The sequence below is a fragment of the Sciurus vulgaris genome (assembly GCF_902686455.1).
Source record: "Sciurus vulgaris genome assembly, chromosome: 9".
NCBI classification, from domain to species: domain Eukaryota; kingdom Metazoa; phylum Chordata; class Mammalia; order Rodentia; family Sciuridae; genus Sciurus; species Sciurus vulgaris.
The window spans coordinates 105612394-105632547 of record NC_136469.1 but is presented as its reverse complement, the minus strand read 5'-3'; the positions used below and the strand labels follow the sequence as shown (position 1 = coordinate 105632547).

Here is a 20154-nt window from a genome sequence, read left to right as displayed (position 1 = left end):
CTTCCTTTTCTCCCTACTCCCAGGCTTCCAGCAGCGGATGGCACTGAGCTCCATCTCTCACCTGCTCTAACAGCACAATGCCAGCTGCTGCCTAACAGAAATACCAACCTCCCCAATCTGCTGGTCTCCACTGCAATATCACTTTCTTTCAAGTATCGTCTCTTGTCCAGACAGCTGTGTTTCCTTATTATTCACTCTTGGTACTCTGCAATTTTCCTTTGTAGCCCTTATCACAACCATACCTTAACTTACTGATATATTAACTAAATAAATTAGGTGTAGCTTCAAAGAATAAAATCTGTATCACCCATCAGGTTGGAATGCCCAGTACCTAGAAGAGTGCTTGCCTGTACTTATACTAGATAATATCGGTTGAACAAATCAATGAATAAGGCCATCTGTGAGTCTCTGTTGGCTCTTGCCTGCCTCTGTGGGGTGACTGCTATCCATATTCTAGCATAATCACATCAGATAGATACGTACCTAAAAAGCTAAAGGAACTTGAATACTTACGTAAGGCAAGAGGCTTGGTTCACTGTTCACCCCACAGATGCTGATCAAAAAGTGCAAAATTATTTTTAGGTTCTTCGGCCAGCCGTCTGCAAGCGTGGTCCACACGTTCTCCACCTCTGACCAGGCCAGCTCATCGCCATACTAGGGGGCAGCACACACAAGAGATACTTTAGAAACAACCATTTAGTAAAAACCAAACTGGTCACACCATGAAACATGAGCAAATAGCATTTTCACAGACAGCTCTGATCCTTTTCACACTGTAGAGAACGATTACCTTTTTCAATGTCTAACCATCGTTAGTACTAATAAATATAGAAATTAAAGAAGTCTAATGAGAAGTTTTTTATAGAGGAGGATTCACAATGCACTCTGGTGTGGTTATCAGGTGGTCTTGTCTCTGCATCTGTTTCTAATTGTGCTTCCTCTCCCCAGCGGTCGCCTGAGCAGCAACTGAAGACACAAAACCCACCTTACCTTTGCTGTCATGTACATGAGGTTGTTGAGAACCATCGCAGTGGCTTGTGGGGATCCCCAGCCTTCTCCCCGTAACCAGCGCCTGCTGGTCACCATAAGTTCTCGGTCTTTTAATGAATCATCTTCATCGTCATCGTGTCGCCTTGCTGTGGGCAGAGGTTTTAAATCCACCAACTCGATGTTGTTCACCCAGGGTAAGAGATAGTGCAACATCACCTGCCGCCCAGCAGGGTGAGCTGTCTGAATCCTCTGGCTTATCTCTAATGAAAAGCAAACCAAAGGAGAGAACTGATGTAATTTCAGTTTCCTTTCACCTATAATTAGTTTTAACAGCTACTTAAAGACTAGGGAGCCAGATTTTATTTTTTGAGTAATTCTCCTTTTAATAAATTTCACTTCAGGGATGTCATAAAACTGACAGCTGACAATAAATCAGATACTTGCTTTGTATATAAAATACTTTTGGCAGTTAAATGAAATGTCTGCACACTGTTGGTGGGATTGCAAAATGGTGCATTCTGTATGGAAAGCAGGATGGAGAAATCTTAAAAAATTGATACCACCCAGCAATCCTACTTCCAAGCACATATCCAAAAGAACTGAAAGCAGAGACTCAAATAGATATTTGTACAGCCACGTTCATAGAAATCTACTCATAACAGACAAGAGGGGGAAGCAAACCAAGAGCCAACTGACAGGTGAATGAATGGATAAGCAATGTGATGAACACAAAGTGGAATACTATGCAGCCTTAAAAGAAGAAAGTTCTATCACATGCTACCATGTGGTGGAACCCTGAAAAAATGGTAAGTGAAATAAGCCATTCACAAACATAAAAATATTGTATGCTTCTACCTATATCATATATCTAAAGTAGTTAAAATTCATAAAAATGTTAAGTAGCATGGATGACTCCTAGGGGTTGAGAGGAAAGGAAAAGGGGGGATTGCTGTCTAGTGGCTCTAGAGAATACTGTTTCTTCAAGATGAAAGTTCTAGAGATGTGCTTCACACAAAATGTACGTGGACTTAACACTTCTGGGCTGTATATTTAACATGATTAAGATGACATTAAAAAAACAAACCAAATGAATAAAGGTAAATGCCAGAATAAAAAGTCTATATATATACATGGATTACTTCAAAAGAACTCATTAAGAAAAAAAAAAAAAAAAAAAAAAAAAAAAAAAAAAAAAAAGAACTCATTAAGAATCTACTGGGGAGGCTCCTATGATGCATTACTCTTACATCCCTTTCCTCTAACACTCAAAACAAAACTGTGATGGGCAGAGACTCATGAACTTGGCAGTCAGACCATTATCTAGTGGCAGAGAGTCAAACACAGATCGATTCCAAAGCCCACTAGCCTTGATTTGCTATTTAATTTCCACAGATGACTGTAAATAAAAATCTTTCTCTTCTACCCCTTTCCCCACTTGGCCTTATATTTATTTACTCATCAGGAGGAGTGAATATGGAAGCGGAGTGGGTTAGAACTTGACTCTGGATGGCATGACCCAGGGTTTGAATTTCCCAGTTGCACCACACATATCACTTGACCTAGGATCATCCCTAGCTTGGATGTTAATCTGTGGAGTTTTCCTAATAATATATTACTCACTTCAGTCTGAGGATCTTGCTAGAGGTGATGGGAATAATTCTACAAATTTCCAGAAAAACATCACGGAGACAAAACACATGTTGAAACCCTGTGATGTTAACCTCACTACAGGAGAATGTTTTTATTATGTTAAAAATCAAACACTGCATTTACTGGCACAGCCAGAACCTGTTGGGGCACAGAAATTTATGTATAACAATGTTTCCCCAAGTTCTAAGCACAAAGCACCTCCCACAGTAGCTACTAGATATGGACTAGCTTATTTTATCTATGGCAAGCCCTGGTACCCCCCTAAAGGCAAGCCCTTAGAGAAGGTAGATATAGATCTCCCCCTGTCTCCTACAGGGTGGTTTAATCCAGATGATGGTGTTGTTTATGTGTGGTGGGGTAAAAGAATAAGGTTTCACAACATTCCTTCCTTCCTACAAAGAATATGTCACCCCTATAATAAACGTTGGTACATAATAACCATTGGGACCGCTGCCCTTCTGTAGCCCTTAACTCAGCAATTTAGATATTAACCAGAAGGACCTAGTAGAGATGGTCACATGACATTATTTGTCTATCGCTTTACCGCAAAAGTAATAAGAATAATCTTAGGTCACATAGAGTTTAGATATTAAGGAAATAAACATTGTATTAGCTCATTTACATAGTTAGATATTCTTAAAATAATTGTGATTAAGTAAGGATAATCTGTAAGGTTACTGTTTTCTCATAATCTTTCGGTAAAAACAATTTCTGCCTATGCTTTCGAAACTTCTTTGATTTTATTAGTCACAAGCCTGTTATCAAAGCCTGAAGAAAAATGTATATAAACCCAGCCTTCCCCAGAATAAAGTGAGATTGATTGCACCAGAACTAGAGTCTGTGTCTTTCATTCTCCATCCATCGCCGACGCTGTCTCCCCGCGCCCCGTTTACCAGTGTGGAAGCCATGGACTCCTGCTAGGGCTGGACCCCGGCAGCTGAGCACGTGGGAATGGCAGATATGAATAGTCAAGGCCAGGCACAGTGTGTGGGAGGGGAGAGGAGTGGTGTGAAGGTGAGAGAGGACGCAAAGAGCTGGGAGCTGATGATATTTAAAGTATACTGCGCTGGTCCTGGAGACAGGAAGGAGGAGGACCTACACACTTTAAAGTGGGTACAGTTTATGTTGATATCTGTATCTCTTCAGAAAAATCCCTAATGAATGCTGCTTTCATCTTGCCTTGGGAACAAGTAAAAATCATACCAAGTAGGGATCAGTTAGCCATGGAATTCATTCAGGCTTAGGAAAAAGAAATTTTAAGCAAAGGAGTTAAAATTAGCAGACGTCAAGGTCAAGAGCATCTGCAGGAAGAACTGAGGGAGACACTCAGTGATGAGGAGACTAAACTGGGGCATGATCTACACCCGGGCCAATGGACATCTACCCTGCTCATGAGCTCTCAAGAGACCCAGCGAGATGACTGTTCTCTGTGCAGGAGCCTCCCTTAGAGGACCAGCAGCAGCAGCAGCAGAAATGGCATTGTGGAGACCACTCATTGATGGCCATTTACATCCGTCTTGGAAGTGCTGACAGGGGTGTGGAGGTTTTGAGAAAGGAGGGGGCATGATTGCTGCCACCTACCGGTGCAAACCAACAGGTAGGCTGCTTTTCGGAACCGAATGTGAGTTGGTGTTTCCCCACTCAGGTGGATTGGGAATGGGAGACAGACTAGACCTGCTGAGGAGCTGAGTGCTGTGGGAAGATGCCAATGCCTGTTCTGATCTGATGTCAAATGTGATCTACTTAAAAGTTTGGAACAACAGCTTTCAAGAAATGACAGCAAGAATAAATAACCAGTTCACCAATCATACCTGAGAATATGGCCAGAGTGAGCTCAGGATACGCCCTTGCTAATTCCTCAGACAACTGATAATATGAAACAGAATAGAGATGTGGCAGGGGAGACAGCTGGCTGAGCACTCCATCTGTTCTCTGAACCTCCAATTTGTGAGCATAGCGAAACATCTTGGGTTCCAGAATCTACAGGAATATAAATCCATCAGCTGAAGTTAATATTTTAAGGGTCCTCTAAAGTTCAGCTACACTTAAAAAGAAAATATCCCAAGAAATATTTCAGTTTAAAAATGACATGGTTATATATATGATAAAGTATGTTCATTTCTAATGCCAGGATGTGTGCGAAAGACAAAAACTGTTCAAAGGGATTTACATTCCTTGGGTTTAATTCTAATGATGTAGGTTAGTAGCCTAGTCAGAAAATAAATTCAGCAACTTAATGGACAATTACCACTTTTCCAGTCCAAAATATAATCGTACAAACTATGTGTAAATGGAAACACACGCTTTAAACAGATCTTGGTTAATCACAGATTAAATATGACATATAAAACTCCTTTTGACATTATACTACATGAAGAGCTGTCCTGTTAATTTTCCTCTTAATTAATTAAGGCATTAGGGTATAATTCCTAAGATGGTCCTACCAGCATCAGTACTACATGAAAGCATTAGGGGGAAAAAAATCAGCATCTACTCAATCCTATTTTCAGTCTATGGTTAAGATCAAAGAACCTTGCCCTACGATCAGTTAGTTAAATACCCAATAGTAATGATATATATTCAATTGAATAAAGGAAGGTTATATGAGGATATCACAAGAGCTAATTGTTCACATTTATTCTTGTCCACTAAATAGAAATTGTTTCAGTCACATGCTAGGGTTGTAGCTCAGTGGTAGAGCACTGGCTTGCCTAACACATGTGAGGCACTGGGTTGATCCTCAGCACCACATAAAAAAATAAATAAAGGTAATGTGTCCTTCTACACCTAAAAACAAAAACAAAAACAAAACCTGAAAAAAAAAGTTTCAGTCAACATTTGTATCTTCAGACACACTTAGGCTAATATAAACTTCTGAATAGTTTGTATTATTTATAGATTTAAATACCTATATGATCTCTGTCTTCTACTTGTCATCAGAATTTGTTATCACACTTCACTATTGAAAATAAAGCTATAAAGCTAAATATTAGTATGCTTTAAAGGCAAGAATAAATGATTAGGCTTCATTAAATCCTGAGGAAAAAAAATTTTAATTAACGAACTGTTTACAAACCTGTAACAGTTGCATAGCAACTTCATAGATACTTCTAGAAGAATCAGCTGCTTTAAACAGTATCAGATTTAGGAGCATCACTGTGTCACACTGATAATCCCTAGGGATAAATTTCACATGTTAGGTAAATAACAAGGTTTGAAGTCTTTCACCCCCGTGAATAAAAAGGACATACAAAAGGCAAAAGCTGCATGATCTTCTAAGCTAGGGGGTGGGGGTGGGGGGGTTGTAAGGGAATAGGTAAAACAGATTCATGGTACCCCATTATTCTTATTGGTTAAGTTCACTAGGATTTAAAGAAAGAAAATACAGATTTCTTAGTATTTCTGAATACAAAGGGAAATATTTTCTTAAAGAACAAAACAAAACAAAAAACTAAAGCATGAGACAGTGTCTAAAATACCTGTTCTGGAAGACATTAGCGATGGCTTTAAAGCAGCCAGCTGCCACCCTCTTGGAACCTGTGTAGCAACGATCCACAGCCCAGTACATCAGGTTGCTCTGATCAGGGTTCAGCTCCAGCAACAATGTGACTGCTTCACAGCCCAACTGATGAACCTGAAATAAGTTCACAAAATTGTCAGGGAGGGAGAAAGTTATTTATATTTAATTTCCTATTTCTCCACCTTTAAAAACAAATTTATTTTGGTACTTTAGAGTTGAACCCAGAGGTACTTTACCACCAAGTTACATCTCCAGCCTTCCCAGCCCTTCTTATTTTTTAATTTTGAGACAGGATCTTGCCAAGTTGCTTAGGACCTCACTAAGTTGCTGAAGCTGGCCTCAAAATGTGATCCTCTTGCCTCAGCCTCCTGGGTCGCTGGGATTACAGGTTGTGCCACTGTGCCTGGCTCTTTCTCTCTACATTTTTACTAAACTATTTATAGTGCATACATTTATTACATTTAATCACAAAACTCCGTCTCCTTTTGTTCAATTCCTTCTCAGTTTACTCAGCCAAAATGGATGATGACATGAATTACACTTGGCCTCAGATTCTCTTATGTAAGATTCTTAGTATGATTCTCTCTTTTCACAGCCCCAAAGGCAGTTGATGGACATGAATGATGATAAATGTTTTCAGAAAAATGAGTTGTTAACCTCTTTCATTATTTTTATCAAGCTTTATTTTATTTGTGATAATTCAATAGAAAAAATTATTCTGAGGGGAAAAACACAAGTCCTATTTTAAATTCTGCAGTCTGTCAACACAGCAGCAATCATCAGTTTATATTAGAGTAGCCCTCACAATAAATAAATACAGCTACCACAGAATATATTATAAAGTTATGTTGCTAATTTTACTTTGAAATATGAAATATTGTAAGCTTTATGTAAAAAGTGGTAACACCTTAATACAAACAAAATACAAATAACAGCCTTTATATGGTTGTAAGATTTAGCTTATAAATTATTCAAATTGAAGTGAAACAATTACTAGGTCATTGTTAATGACTCAGTCTGTTAAGAATATGGGTTTCTGTAAAGGAAAAGCACCTGCAGATATTTAATCAATATGAGATATATACCTATTTTGCAGAAACAAAATGCTGCTTAGAGATTCTCTCAAACATTTTTTTTGTTTTTGTGCTCAAATGTATTTTCTGTTGATTTATGGAATGTTCTGTATAAAGTTTATCATTGCACTGTTGGGTTAGGTACATTTTTTAAAAAATATGGACTTACTGAAGTATATGCGACTATGCTAAAAATAGTACCTTTGTTATTAGAACTTTGATTGCAAAAAAAACATCTAGTCTGTTTGTGTACAATATGAGACAAAGGGGACAAGGAGTGTGAAGGGCAAGAAAGTGATTAACAGGAGACCGGGAAAGGGCAAAAAAGAAAATTAATCATTGCAAATAATCTCTTTCTTTCATGGAGCTCAATGCATTCTAGATTAGCACTTTATAGACTCGAAACCCTACGAAAGATATACACACTGCTATGTTAATCCTATAATATGAAAGTGAAATGAAAGTTATTCTAATGAGAAATAAATATGAATTGGAACTTTCTGAGATTATGACAACCTATTTAATTTTACATATGCTTTTTGCCTCTAATTCCATTCTATCTTATTAAAAGATGACTGATTTTCAGTGGGCCATACCTTAATTCTGAAAGACAATTTATTATGAAATTTTAAGGGAATTGTCACAATTACCTTTTTGTCCAGAGAGTCCAAAATGTTATCCAGCCATTTGTACAAATAGCCATCTGATGAAAGTCCTACATTATCTGCAACAGGGCCACAACATAGTACAGCAGACATAGCCTTCAAACAATAATATCAGAATTACACTTAAAGATTTTAAGAGGGTCAGTGTTGGCTGCTTAATGAGAAGAGGCAAGATACTTTTACTCATGTTTATCTAGCTACACTATCTTTTTTTCTTTGCAAAGAAAAGTATAATAATATTTTTAAAAACTAAGAAGTTAATTATGAGTAAATATCATCATACTGAATTAGACTGGAGGGGAAGATGAAAAGATCAAGGAAAGTACTTAAGCACTTGGAGGCAGTATTCAGTTTTTTAAGACAATGTTGAATAAGTTTGATAGACTCTGAAACGTTTTTGCATTGTATTTTATGTACTTATATAAAGGTACAGTTTAAGTGTTTCAATATGGCAGACAAACAACGTTATCGCAATATTCTCAACATTCTTAACCCATTTACAAAATGGGGTATGGAAAGACATAAAAATATTAAACTCTGCTCTTAAAAAAGAAATTGGGGTTCTAAGTAAATACCTTTAATGCACAGTATTGATGTCTATTAATTTGCATATTCCTATCACTGTATCTGTCCAAGGGTGTAAACATGATGCTAAAAGGACCTGCCCAGTGACTGAACAGCATAAACAGACTGTGACGAAGGCTCTGTTGAGGAAAAATACTTCTTCTCTGGTGCACTGTAAATAAAAACACAGATGGAAAAATTCTTTTTACTTTAACATACACGGCAAGTCCCTATTGAGTATGTAAGGCTATAAAACAGAAAACAAGTTTTCACTGAAACTTGCCTTAAAGTGCCACAGTAACAGAGGTCAGTTACATAAATGCAACCACAGACACTGTCGTGGCAGGCAGAATGGCACGGGGTGCTGGCATGAAGCGGGCAGTCAGGACCTGCTCCTCCGTCAACACAAACACACCTTGGGATCCTGGTTAACTAGGAGGGCTTTTGATTAGTTATTTTAAACTTTCTTTATTTTTTAATAAATCTTTTAGTTGTAGGTGAAAACAATACCTTTATTTTTATGTGGTGATGAGGACTGAACCCAGGGCTTCACGCATGCTAGGAAAGCGCGCCACCACTGAGCCATGACCCCAGCCCTATTTTAGACTTTCTATTTGTTTTTCTTCGAAGCTGAAAAGCCGTCTTTAAAAAGGAAACTTATAGGGAGCTGGGGATATAGCTCAGTTGATAGAGGCAAGCCCAAGGCCCTGGGTTCATCCTCAGCACCATAAAAAAAAAAAAAAAAAAAAAAAAAAATGGAACCTTAACGTACAAAACAGGTAACAGGGGAGCTAATCTGTTTGAAGTAAGGTGTGAGGCCCAGCATCCAAATCCCTGCTGCCTTCTGCTGATGGCAGCCAGAGAGCCACAGGCATCACTTGAAAGTGAATGGGTTAGATATCTTTTCCACTTTGAGGTCCTATCCTCGAGTTCTCTGCATCAATCCTGTTGAAGAACTTCAACAGTACCTCCATAAACCAAGGTGGACATTGTAGAAAAGTGCAGAGTAACAGACTAAATCATACCTTTATATCAGTGAGTTTCAGGAGGGAAAATTTGAAGAAAAATACTCTTTTCCATTCAAAAACATTATTTTCCTTCCAAAGATCAAAATAGGGCTCCTTCACTTGAAATTAATATACCTAACTATGTGCTTGTGACCCTGTTATAAAATATAGCCCATGCTCTTTAAAAGCCAGCTATTTAAAATCAACTATTGAAATAACAAAATAACCTTAATTTTTGAGAGACAAAAGGTCTATTTATGCTGTATTCAGAAGAATTATAGTCACATTTTTTATGTCTTATACTTGTGAAGACTTTATGACTTTTAAAAATGCAATTGTGTATATCAAACTCCAGAGCACGTCTCGGCGCCTGCTCAGTAACAGACACACATTAAATGCATCCAGCATTGCTGAATCCTTGCTATACTTCCCATCGATTATCCTTTCTCCTATTATTCAAAACTGTCTTGTTAAATTTATTTAAAATTATCATTTGGAGCATTATGCTCTTTGTTCACTGCATCTAGAACAAATTTGTCCATGGAGCTTATTCTAATTGATTTCTTCAGAATTTTGTTTCTGTGTCTTGACCATGAAAATCTATGCTGGATTGCTTTTTTAATTTCCAATCACTGGTACTAATTTAGAGATAAAACAATTTCTTGACATCCATGTTATGTTGTCATTTTTCCAGTATTTTTACAAGTTGCTTTTCAACTTGATTATAAAACCTCAAGGGAGGAGAATAAATAATGGTCTCTTAATACTCAATAATGCTTTAAGAAACTAAAAACAATACCTGGAACATTCTGAATGATATTCGCCACTAAGGCACTAAAATGGCATCGTATATCCTTCAGTGTGTCAGAGTCTTTTTCATTTTCTGCTTCCAGGAGTTGTCTGGTTAAATCTACATACTCTAATAGAGTGTTGTTGAGGAAATGTGTTTCATTATCAAGGCCACCACTTGCACTGAAAATATTGAAGAAAAAAAATGATGATCAAAATGTGACTCTATTACGTAACTTAAAACAAAATCCCTAGTAATCAAAATTAGAAAAATACATATTAAACTTTGCATGGTCATGGCAAGTACAAAAATTAAATGAACATTAACTTATATATAAAAAACAGATGGTGCTTTGTAATCAAAGAACTGCTATTTCAATTTGTATTATTCAATTCCATATGTAACTTTAATCGACTATTATGAGTGCTAAATGCTACCTGTATCTATTAAAATATACAGTTTTTTTTTTGTTGTTGTTTGTTTTTTTGCGGTACTGGGGATCGAACTCAGGGCCTTGTGCTTTTAAGGCAAGCACTCTACCAGCTGAGCTATCTCCCCAGCCCCAATAAACAGTTTTTGATAGGGAGATAAGGAGGCTTATGGGAGGGAAAGGATGAGTGTAGAAAAAGCAGAAAGAAGAAAGACTAGTTCTATGTATTTGCATAATATCCATGCATATTCATATTATGCCTTGGACGTAGTCAAATATCTATTAGGTACTTACTCCCTGCAACCTTCTAGGATAGGTTATTACAGAGGATGCAAAAATCTGAAGAGAATTCAAATAAGACTCTGGTAGAGTGCTGAGTTTCAAACCTTTTTAGATCTATGGAGTTGCCTCAAGAATCTCTGCAATGAGATTCTCTTTGAGTCAAGGGATTCGTGCCTAGAAACTGTGGTCTGGTTTGAGGGACAACTGGTTAAAGTCGTTAAAGTCAAGTCTTAAACTCCTGCCTGGGGATATGGCTCAGTTGGTAGAGTGCTTGCCTAGCATGCACAAAGCCCTGGGTTCAATTTCCAGCACCAAAACAAACAAACAAACAAAAAAAAACTCCTGCCTTTTTCTATCAGTCATCAGACATGTATATAACATCTATTCCAGAGTGTTTTATTACTATATATGAAATGACCTAGTAAATGATAAGCACTATATAAACTAATAGCTCTTACATTTATGTTTATTAAGGTCAGCTTTCCATGCTTTACTTGAAAAGTACTTCTAATACAAATTATTCAATCATTTATTCATTTATTCATTTATGGTGGTACTAGGTACTGAACCCAGGTACCTCTGAGCTACCTCCTCAGACTTTATTTTTTATTTTAAGATAGTGTCTCCTTGGGGCTGGGGTTGTGGCTCAGTGGTAGAGCACTTGCCTAACGTGTGAGGCACGGGTTAGATCTCCAGCACCACATATAAATAAATAAAATAAAGGCCCCAAAACAAAAGAGAGTGTCTCCCTAAGTTGCTGAGGTGGCTTTGAATTTGCAGTCCTCCAGCCTGAGCCTTCTGAGTTACTAGGATTACAGGCATGAGTCACTATAACAGCTTATTTATTTCTATAATACATATTATTTTAAAAGCAAAAATTATTATTATTATTATTATTTTGCTTTTGCTAGTTGTGAGTAGCATAATACAAACATCTTGAACCCATGAGAACAAGAATAAGGACTTGCAATGTTACTGCAGTATTTTTAAAGTATCAGTTTACAATAATAAATAATCATACAAATTCATGACCAAATTTTTCTCCTCTATAAAATGGATGTTCTTTAAATTCTGGGACATGATGTAAATGATGGAAAACATAGTTACTAGTGGATGGGAAAGCACTTTAGTAGACTACAACCTGCACCAAGACAAAACATTCACTCATTTAACAAATATTCACTGCCACTGTAAGCACCAGGCACAGGGGATCCACTGGGTAAACTAAGATCCCAAAACTCTGACTCTCAGAATTCAACTTTTCCTTATCCAATAAATAAAATCTACAACAGTGATGTCTTCTATTAATTTCCTTATTTAAACAAAATAACCGAAATATACAATAGTGCTCAAAAAGTAGGTGTTCAAATAGCTTTTGCAGTTCCAAAATACCAAAATTTTGCAGTTCTTCAAAACAGAATCATGATTTGCTATCACCATTAAAGAAAGCTTTAATGGAAAGTTTCTTAATTTACTCATGTTACATAAAAAGGAACCCAAAAAGAAAAGATTCAGATACATATTAGGTTTTTCTTTTTGCCTCAAGCCCACAAATTTCAATTTTACTTTTCCTAACTTCTATTGTTTTTTTTTTATTTATTTATTTTTACCTCTTCATTTGCTTTTCATGTATTAAGAATGAAAACTAAAGCACAGGTTTAAAATTTCTTTCATTAAAGTCCTATTTTGAAAGCAATCACCAGAAATATTTGATACTAAATATGAAAGGCATTAATGTACAGAAAGAAATAATTAGGAGGAACACTAATGTAACAATTCTACACTCAGTTACTACCTGTGTTCAATTATAAACACATTTCTTCAATTTCTTTTCAGTTACCATTTTGTAGGCATAGAAAGATCCATTATTTTCTCCTTCAATGGTCAGGAAGCACGAGTGCCCTCCAAAGGAATGTTATTTTTTAAGACACTTTTGAGGGAATTTTCCTCAAGGGACTGTTCTTGGTGTCAAGAAGCCTTTAATCTAGCAATAACTCCAGGTTTTATGGTTTTATATAAATGATGGAAAACATAGTTATAAATTATTTTTTAGATTTCATTTTTCCCAGCAGAATAGATACAAAATAACTGGAATAAATTTGCAAACCTTATGATATTTAGCCTTTGAACATATGGTTTTTTTCAAGCCCAGAAGAAATAAATCTTCAAGATAAGGTAAGAAAATAGGGAAGCCTGTCAATATTGCTGCCCCCTTGCTTAGAAAACAAGGTTCCAATAAATATCAAAATCATGGAAACATTATCACCAATTTTTGGCCAGTGATTCAGTTATGTTTTTAGATTTTCCAATATATTTTTTGACCACTGATGAATGTACGAGATGCCTCTTTGTTAATTAATGTGATGCAGAAAGGTTTTGTTACTGTTTTTCTGTTTTTATACATTTCATGAGAAATAATCATTCCAAAGTTTTGAAAATCAAAATCCAATACTGACCTGTGACTAATGACACCAGCATCTGCCAGCAGTTCAAATATTCGTACCAGCTGTACTCGTAAAATGTCTCGACGCCTGCGCCGTTTCATATTCTATTCCACAGACACAAAGGTATTAATTAGAAAAACCTTCAGGGAAGGGCACAGAAAACCCTGGTGTGAGTTGGAAAGAATAATGCAAATGCCAGAGATAGATTCTGGGCTCATCAAAATTATTTTGCTTGTGCAGTATAGATTGTGAACATCAAAGAGGTATGTGAAGCTGGGGAAAATAAAATTCTCCAACTACTTTTAGGTGATTTGTTGATCTGACAATTACATAAGAATTGCAGGGATTAGTAAACTGTTGTCACTGAATCATAAAGACACTCCAAAAAGATGACAGCAGGGCAGGGAAAACTTAATCCTAAAGGGGACTCATAAAATCCACAGATTTTATGTATTCTAAAGTTGTCCATTCATTAATTTTGATACAAAAAGTAAATACAAACAAAAACAAAAGAAAAACTTCTTTGTTCATTATGAAATGAATAAATACATTTGTATTACTAGAGCCAAGAACTAATGGTTAGAATAATAGCAGTAACATGTCTACTGGATTCTGCTTCTAACAGGAATTAACAGAGTAGTGAGATATAGACCTTCTGTATCAGTTTCTACTCTAGCTCATTATCTCCCTCAAGATGTAATTTCCATAATACAGAGCAATTAAAAACATATTAGTCTTTCACTTTCATGTTCATGGTACTCTTTTATGCCTTCCATAGCAGGTCAATTTGCTGATGACCTATTCATTACCTTTATTGTTTCTATGGGGTCTTCCTAAAGTTTACAGCAATTCATTTTAAGTGGGATGTTTTCTTAACAGTCCTGCAGGAATTCTACAAAGTTTCAATTGGCCTGTTTTCATTTTGTCTCTGTAGAGATACTGAAGCTCAGACTCAAACCATAACTCATGTTCAAGGAACACCACTGTACTTATCTAATGACTTATCTAATGACTTGGTATTAGGACTCTTCCCCCTAAACTCAGAAGTGTTCCAATTCCACTTCCATCAAATAAATCATCACACATTGTAACCAAAATTATCACTCTGATACAAAAACCTTACCAATGACAAAATGGGGATACTATCCATATTCTACAGGATGTAAGTAAAGGTGGGAGTGAGGAATTACCAATGATGTTTCAAAATCTCTAATAGAACAGCTGTTGTCACCTGTTTTAATTCCTCAGGGGACCTCCAACATTAACAGCAGTGATTTTTAACATCACACACATCTACGGTGCTTTACGAAAATAGATTTCTGGGCCCTACTCCAAGAATCTTATCCAATAGGCCCAGGGGTCTAATTTTGAGCAAGCTCTCCAGGTAATTCTCAGATGCCACTGGCACATAGGAACTACCAGTCTACTGGATACAGCTAGAAGCAGGAGACTTTCATGAGAGAGTCCCTATTTTACCATCCAATCTAATGACCACTTTTACCTTTAATCTAATCATACAGAAAAATGCAAAAGTTCCAAATTTGTATGTAAAATATGCAAATTCTATTTTTCTGCCCAGAATGCCTTTCCCTTGCTTGTCAACTGGGGAACATGCTTCAAAATTCACTCCAATATCAGCACTTCCTCTCTAATACCTTCCCTTACAGAGTCCAAGGCTCTCTTCTCTGTAGTCTTAAAACCCCTTACCTATGACTTCATCAGCATATGTAACAAAGTGTTGTAATTATGGTTTACTGTGCCACTAGACCTCTAATTTCTGAAAGCCATACAATTTGATGCAGATCTGAATGTTTGGGATTCCAGAACCAGGATTTTCAAACTAGGACTCAGGGGCCAAATCAGGCCCATGGCTGCCTGTTACTGTAAATAAAGTTTTATTGGGAGATAGCCACACCTAGCTACTATTGACAGTCCATGAATGTTTAAAATTACAAAGTAGCTGACATGAGACAGCGTAGCCAGCAAAGCTGAAAACATTCACTATCTGCTCATTTAAAGAAAAAGTTCAACTCCAGTCAATACCCTACTTCCTGCTTAATCTATAGCAATTCTCGTCTGTTTTACACAGGGGGGAACAGTTTGTATCTGAAAAAAAAAAAAAAAAATTAAAAATACATGAGACAGCTGGAGTTGGGCGTGATGACACACACCTGTAACCCCAGCAACTTGGGAGGCTGAAGAAGGAGGATACTAAGTTCATGACCAGCCTAAGCAACTTAGTGAGGCCCTGACTCAAAATAAAAAATAAAAAGGACTTGTGGTGTAACTTAGTGGTAGAGTACACTAAGTTCAATCCCTAGCATCACAAAAAATAAAATAAAACAAAAATACTAAACAATCTTTTACTTCTTCATTTCTAACCTTTGGTATAATATATAGGATATAGCAGAAAAATAAGTGTTTGCCAAAAAAATATTTAATGATAGAAAACTATGTAACATAGCTTACCTCTGGCCTTCTTTCGAGTGCCTCTTTAATTATTGGGTGTAATTCCTCTATTAGTTCCCTAGGAAAAAAATTATTTGCAGTCTATTAATAGTTAAGCAGAATCTGACAAAGCAAATATGTAAATATTAATGTGATGTAAACAAGTGTTAACCCTTATCCCACTGTTTCTACACTTTTATTTTTTAAATTTTGATTATAAAGTAACCCATTATTTTATAGAACATTTGGAAACTACAAAAAATGGTACAGGACATTTGTTTTACCTTACAGGGGGTATTTACCACCAATATTTTTGTTCATTTACTTTGCATCCCTTATTTTTGAAACACTGTTACATATAAAAGAGCATCTTTTTTTCCTTAACACTGGTAGTTACTTTCACATGCCATAATTAATTCATAATATTCTATCGTATATGGGGTGGGATACCATAATTTTCCTTACCATTGTCACTGATTACTGAATCATTTGTCTTTCTGTTATCACAAATACTGGCTCAGTGACCAATGTCAATATGAATCATTGTTTTCATTTCTGGTTATTTCTTTATGACTAATCTTATACATTAAACCAATGGGTATGAGGATATGAACTTCATGAAAATGATAATTTCATCATTTATATAAAGAAAACTGTTGATATTCCGAGTATTTGTCTTAAAATTGTTTCTATCTATAGGAATTTGATAATCTTTAAAATTGAGAGAACTTTTATGTTCCATTTATTTTCAGTTAGCACAACAGTATATTTATTTTCCTAACAATCTTCTAAAACTTCATTTATGATGAATGCTATCCCACTATACATACGTTACAATTTATTAACCTATTTTCTTGTACATGTTATCTTGAAGAGGAAAAAAAAAAAAATCTTTTATCAATCCAGATTCTGAAAAGAATACTTAGGGCTCCACAGGAAACAAAAAAGCAGAATGTCAGAAGAACATGAAGAATTTGCTTTATTAATATCAAAAATATAAAAAATGATGTATAATACACATGTAAATATTTCTTTGAAAGATTCCATTCTTTTGAATAACATGAGGAAAACTGGGGTTTTAACCAGTAGATCAAGATTATTCATTAACAGAATTACTAGATAAATAAACTGAGTAGGAAAATATTAAAGATTTACATGGCATTTTAGCACTTTTAGAATATATTAAGTGAGAGGGTTGTTGTTTAGTGGTAGAGTGCTTGCCTAGAATGTGTTCAATCCCTAGTACTCAAAAAAAAAAAAAAATTATACATAGATATGCTTTATTTCCATATAATCCTGTGAGATGGGTGTAGCTCAGGGGCAGAACATGCACAAGACCCTGGATTCAACCTCCAGCACCAGGAGGAAAAAGGAGGAAGAATTCTGTGAAGAAAATAGGTTTACCTTAATTTGCTCGATAAAAATAAGGAAATACTCAATTAACTGAATAATTGTTAATTGGCTAGTTAACTGGTAAACGTCAGGGTTGCTATGCAACTATCCTTGAGTACTCTGCTTAACTCTACCACACCTCTTATAAGTAGCCTGAGTCTTACTTGACCACATAGAGAAACAAGAAGATCATTACCTGAAAGCTCCTGGGTTGGTCCTGCCAAGACCTAGAACAAGGGATTCTGTGATTTCCATGCTCTCAGAGCGCATCATCGGAACTATGTGCTTAAACAAGGATGAAGGGGATGGGATGCCAATAATCTGGGGAAAAAACATTATAGTTATAGCAGCCATAAATGATTCCATGTCCAACTAAATAATTTGACATTTCAAATTCAAAATTAGGTCGAGTACATAAGACAGATAATACTTCTACATGAATGTTGCTTCAAAATTCACCTGTGTTATATGCAACCTAAAAGCATTACATGACTTGACCAGGGGCTTACTGTAGGTTACTTACTTAGAACTTGTTTGTTGGACTCTTAATTTCTTAGAGATTCACCAACATATAATCATATAATAGGGTGACTCCTTCCATCAGATCTTTTGATCCATGAATAGGAGTAAGTAAAATGATGTCTAAAATAGTCATCAGTGTTAAAGTCAGACATCCAGACTTAAGTTTTCTTCAAGTACACCACATTTTGTGTCATACAATAAAAACTGTACAATTGCTCTTTACTGAATATTCATTGTATCACTACATGATTTAAGAAAATTTTAGAAAGGCATTAAATTATTTAAATTACTTTTTTGAGCACTGAGAAATGTGAGAACTCTAGGAACTAGAAGAAAGGAAAACAGGTATTATGTCATCCTTAAAAACATTATGATGAATTTAATGAGGACAGGCCCTTCTCCTCAATGAAAAACTATCTGTATTATTGATTCCTACAAGAAAACCACAAAAATAGTAATGGGTTTCCTTGAAGTATTTTCATTTTCAATATTCCTTCCATAATACCATTCAGAGTCCATGGTGGATCTGAAAAACTTACTTTGGAATCAATTCCATAGCCACTATCAGGGGTGGACGCCAGCGTCTCGGGAGGAGAACATCTCACAGAGCCTGCAGATGCTGAAGAGGACGCGGATGTTGCTGCACTGCAGCAAAGAATCAGATAGTTTCTCCACAGGCCAATGTACGAGTCACTGCTTGTGGTAGTATTTACTTTCTTAGCATTGATGGGGCTACTAAGGAAAACGACAAAAAACAGGTAGATATAAATCAGTCAACATGTTTTTAAATGTTTTAAAGTTTTTTCAAGTTTTTTTTTTTTTTAAACTAAAGTTAAATCTCTATCGAGTTAAGGGGACAGTCTGCATCAAGTTTTTGATTACCAGTACTGAATTTTTGTGAAATAAGATATATACGAATAAATGTGTGACATATATTATGTATCAAGCTCAGTACTATTAAAAAAAACAAATAATTTGGTGAATCTGGATCCACAAAAAGGAGGAAGGAGTTAAAGGATATACCCTTCACAACTTTCTTCTCTCTAAGTTATCAATATAGCATATATATACGAACAAAAGAGAGAGAGAGATCAATACAGCATGGCCACTTTACTTAAGGGACTTCCAATTTGTACAACTTTCAAAATGCATTATGAAAGCTGACAGCTGATACATTTTAAAATTTATACTAGAAAAACAACTTACTTTATATCCACCTGGGGGGACAACAACTGCAACCTTGTATATGCAAACATCCAAGCATAGCTCACAGCTGTTGAGCAGTGTTTAGGAAGGTTTTCTTGCTTTAAAAAACTGGAGAGACTTATAATCCATGGGTCTTGGCCTTGGGTCACATGTGCAAATATCCATATGTGCGATGGACTAATCACATCAAACTGGTGGCTAATAGGAGAAGAGTTCCACTCTGCTAATGTTTGTAAATCTATTGAGCTAGGGCAATACAGCAAAGTAGTCTACGGAGGGGAAAAAAAAATTGGTTATTGCACATTTCAAAACTTTCAAAGTTTTGCCATGTGAATTGCTTTAAGTGGCCTATTGATGGTTGCTAGAATAGAGGACAATAAATATAAATTCTGGGGTGGGTTTAAGGCAGTGGTGAATTCCTAGAACTGGATATGCATACATTAGTTTTTCTGGAGAGAGATTCTATAGCTTTCATTATTCTCCAATAGGTCTATATACTAAAAAGGTTATGAACCACTACTTAAGTAATTCAAATATGCATAACCAACTTTGGGGGGCATACTAAAGCTGCTAGAACTAAAAAATGAGCCATTAACTTTGATGTTGACGTGCCCTGTCTATGCATGAGTAGAACAGACCAGAACATGGGCTTTTCCCCAGAGGTGCATGTTCTTAAATACTTGTTCAATGAAAAGATTTAAGATTTACCTTCAGAGCATTATGCTCAGTAAGCTCTGCTTTGGGCACTAGAAGCAAGTCACCTATTACTGTTTGTTAGCATAATTCATGGTTAATAATCTAAAATGAAAAATTTTAGATTGTATTTTTAATCTTCTCTTCCTTAGGCTTATAAAACGTTATTATTAGCTCTCTTGGTTGTTTACAATTCATGACTTACTAGAGTCAGTTGTTACACAGAAAGCATACAAAAGACAGGACGAAAAGAATATAGAGTCTGAAAGTTATTCCTATGTCAACGCTGGAATCTTGATAAACGACCATTGCATATGTTTTCTTTGTAATGTGTTTGCTGACAAAAGTGCTTTTTTCCATTCTAAGAAACCAAATTACATATGACATTGGCATAGATTATACTATGTATTTAATCCAGTACACATAAACTCACATAATAAAGCCAACAAAAAATATTCACTGAAGAAGAAAAGTACAA

The 20154-nt window shown here is 35.9% G+C and overlaps 1 protein-coding gene across 9 annotated transcripts in view; it reads right to left on the bottom strand.

Moving 5' to 3' along the window:
- Positions 1 to 20154, bottom strand: part of FRYL (FRY like transcription coactivator) — a 229751-nt gene that overhangs the window by 57091 nt on the left and 152506 nt on the right. For all 9 annotated transcript variants that reach the window (XM_079153910.1, XM_079153909.1, XM_079153913.1 and 6 more), the window contains 13 exons: positions 18984 to 19252; positions 18317 to 18512; positions 17452 to 17576; positions 15885 to 15942; positions 13428 to 13519; positions 10269 to 10441; positions 8474 to 8634; positions 7884 to 7994; positions 6120 to 6274; positions 5717 to 5816; positions 4452 to 4620; positions 991 to 1250; positions 514 to 654 (listed from right to left, as the gene is read on the bottom strand). In XM_079153910.1, coding sequence (XP_079010036.1) covers positions 514 to 654; positions 991 to 1250; positions 4452 to 4620; positions 5717 to 5816; positions 6120 to 6274; positions 7884 to 7994; positions 8474 to 8634; positions 10269 to 10441; positions 13428 to 13519; positions 15885 to 15942; positions 17452 to 17576; positions 18317 to 18512; positions 18984 to 19252 — 2010 coding nt within the window. The remainder of the gene's footprint in view (positions 1 to 513; positions 655 to 990; positions 1251 to 4451; positions 4621 to 5716; positions 5817 to 6119; positions 6275 to 7883; positions 7995 to 8473; positions 8635 to 10268; positions 10442 to 13427; positions 13520 to 15884; positions 15943 to 17451; positions 17577 to 18316; positions 18513 to 18983; positions 19253 to 20154) is intronic.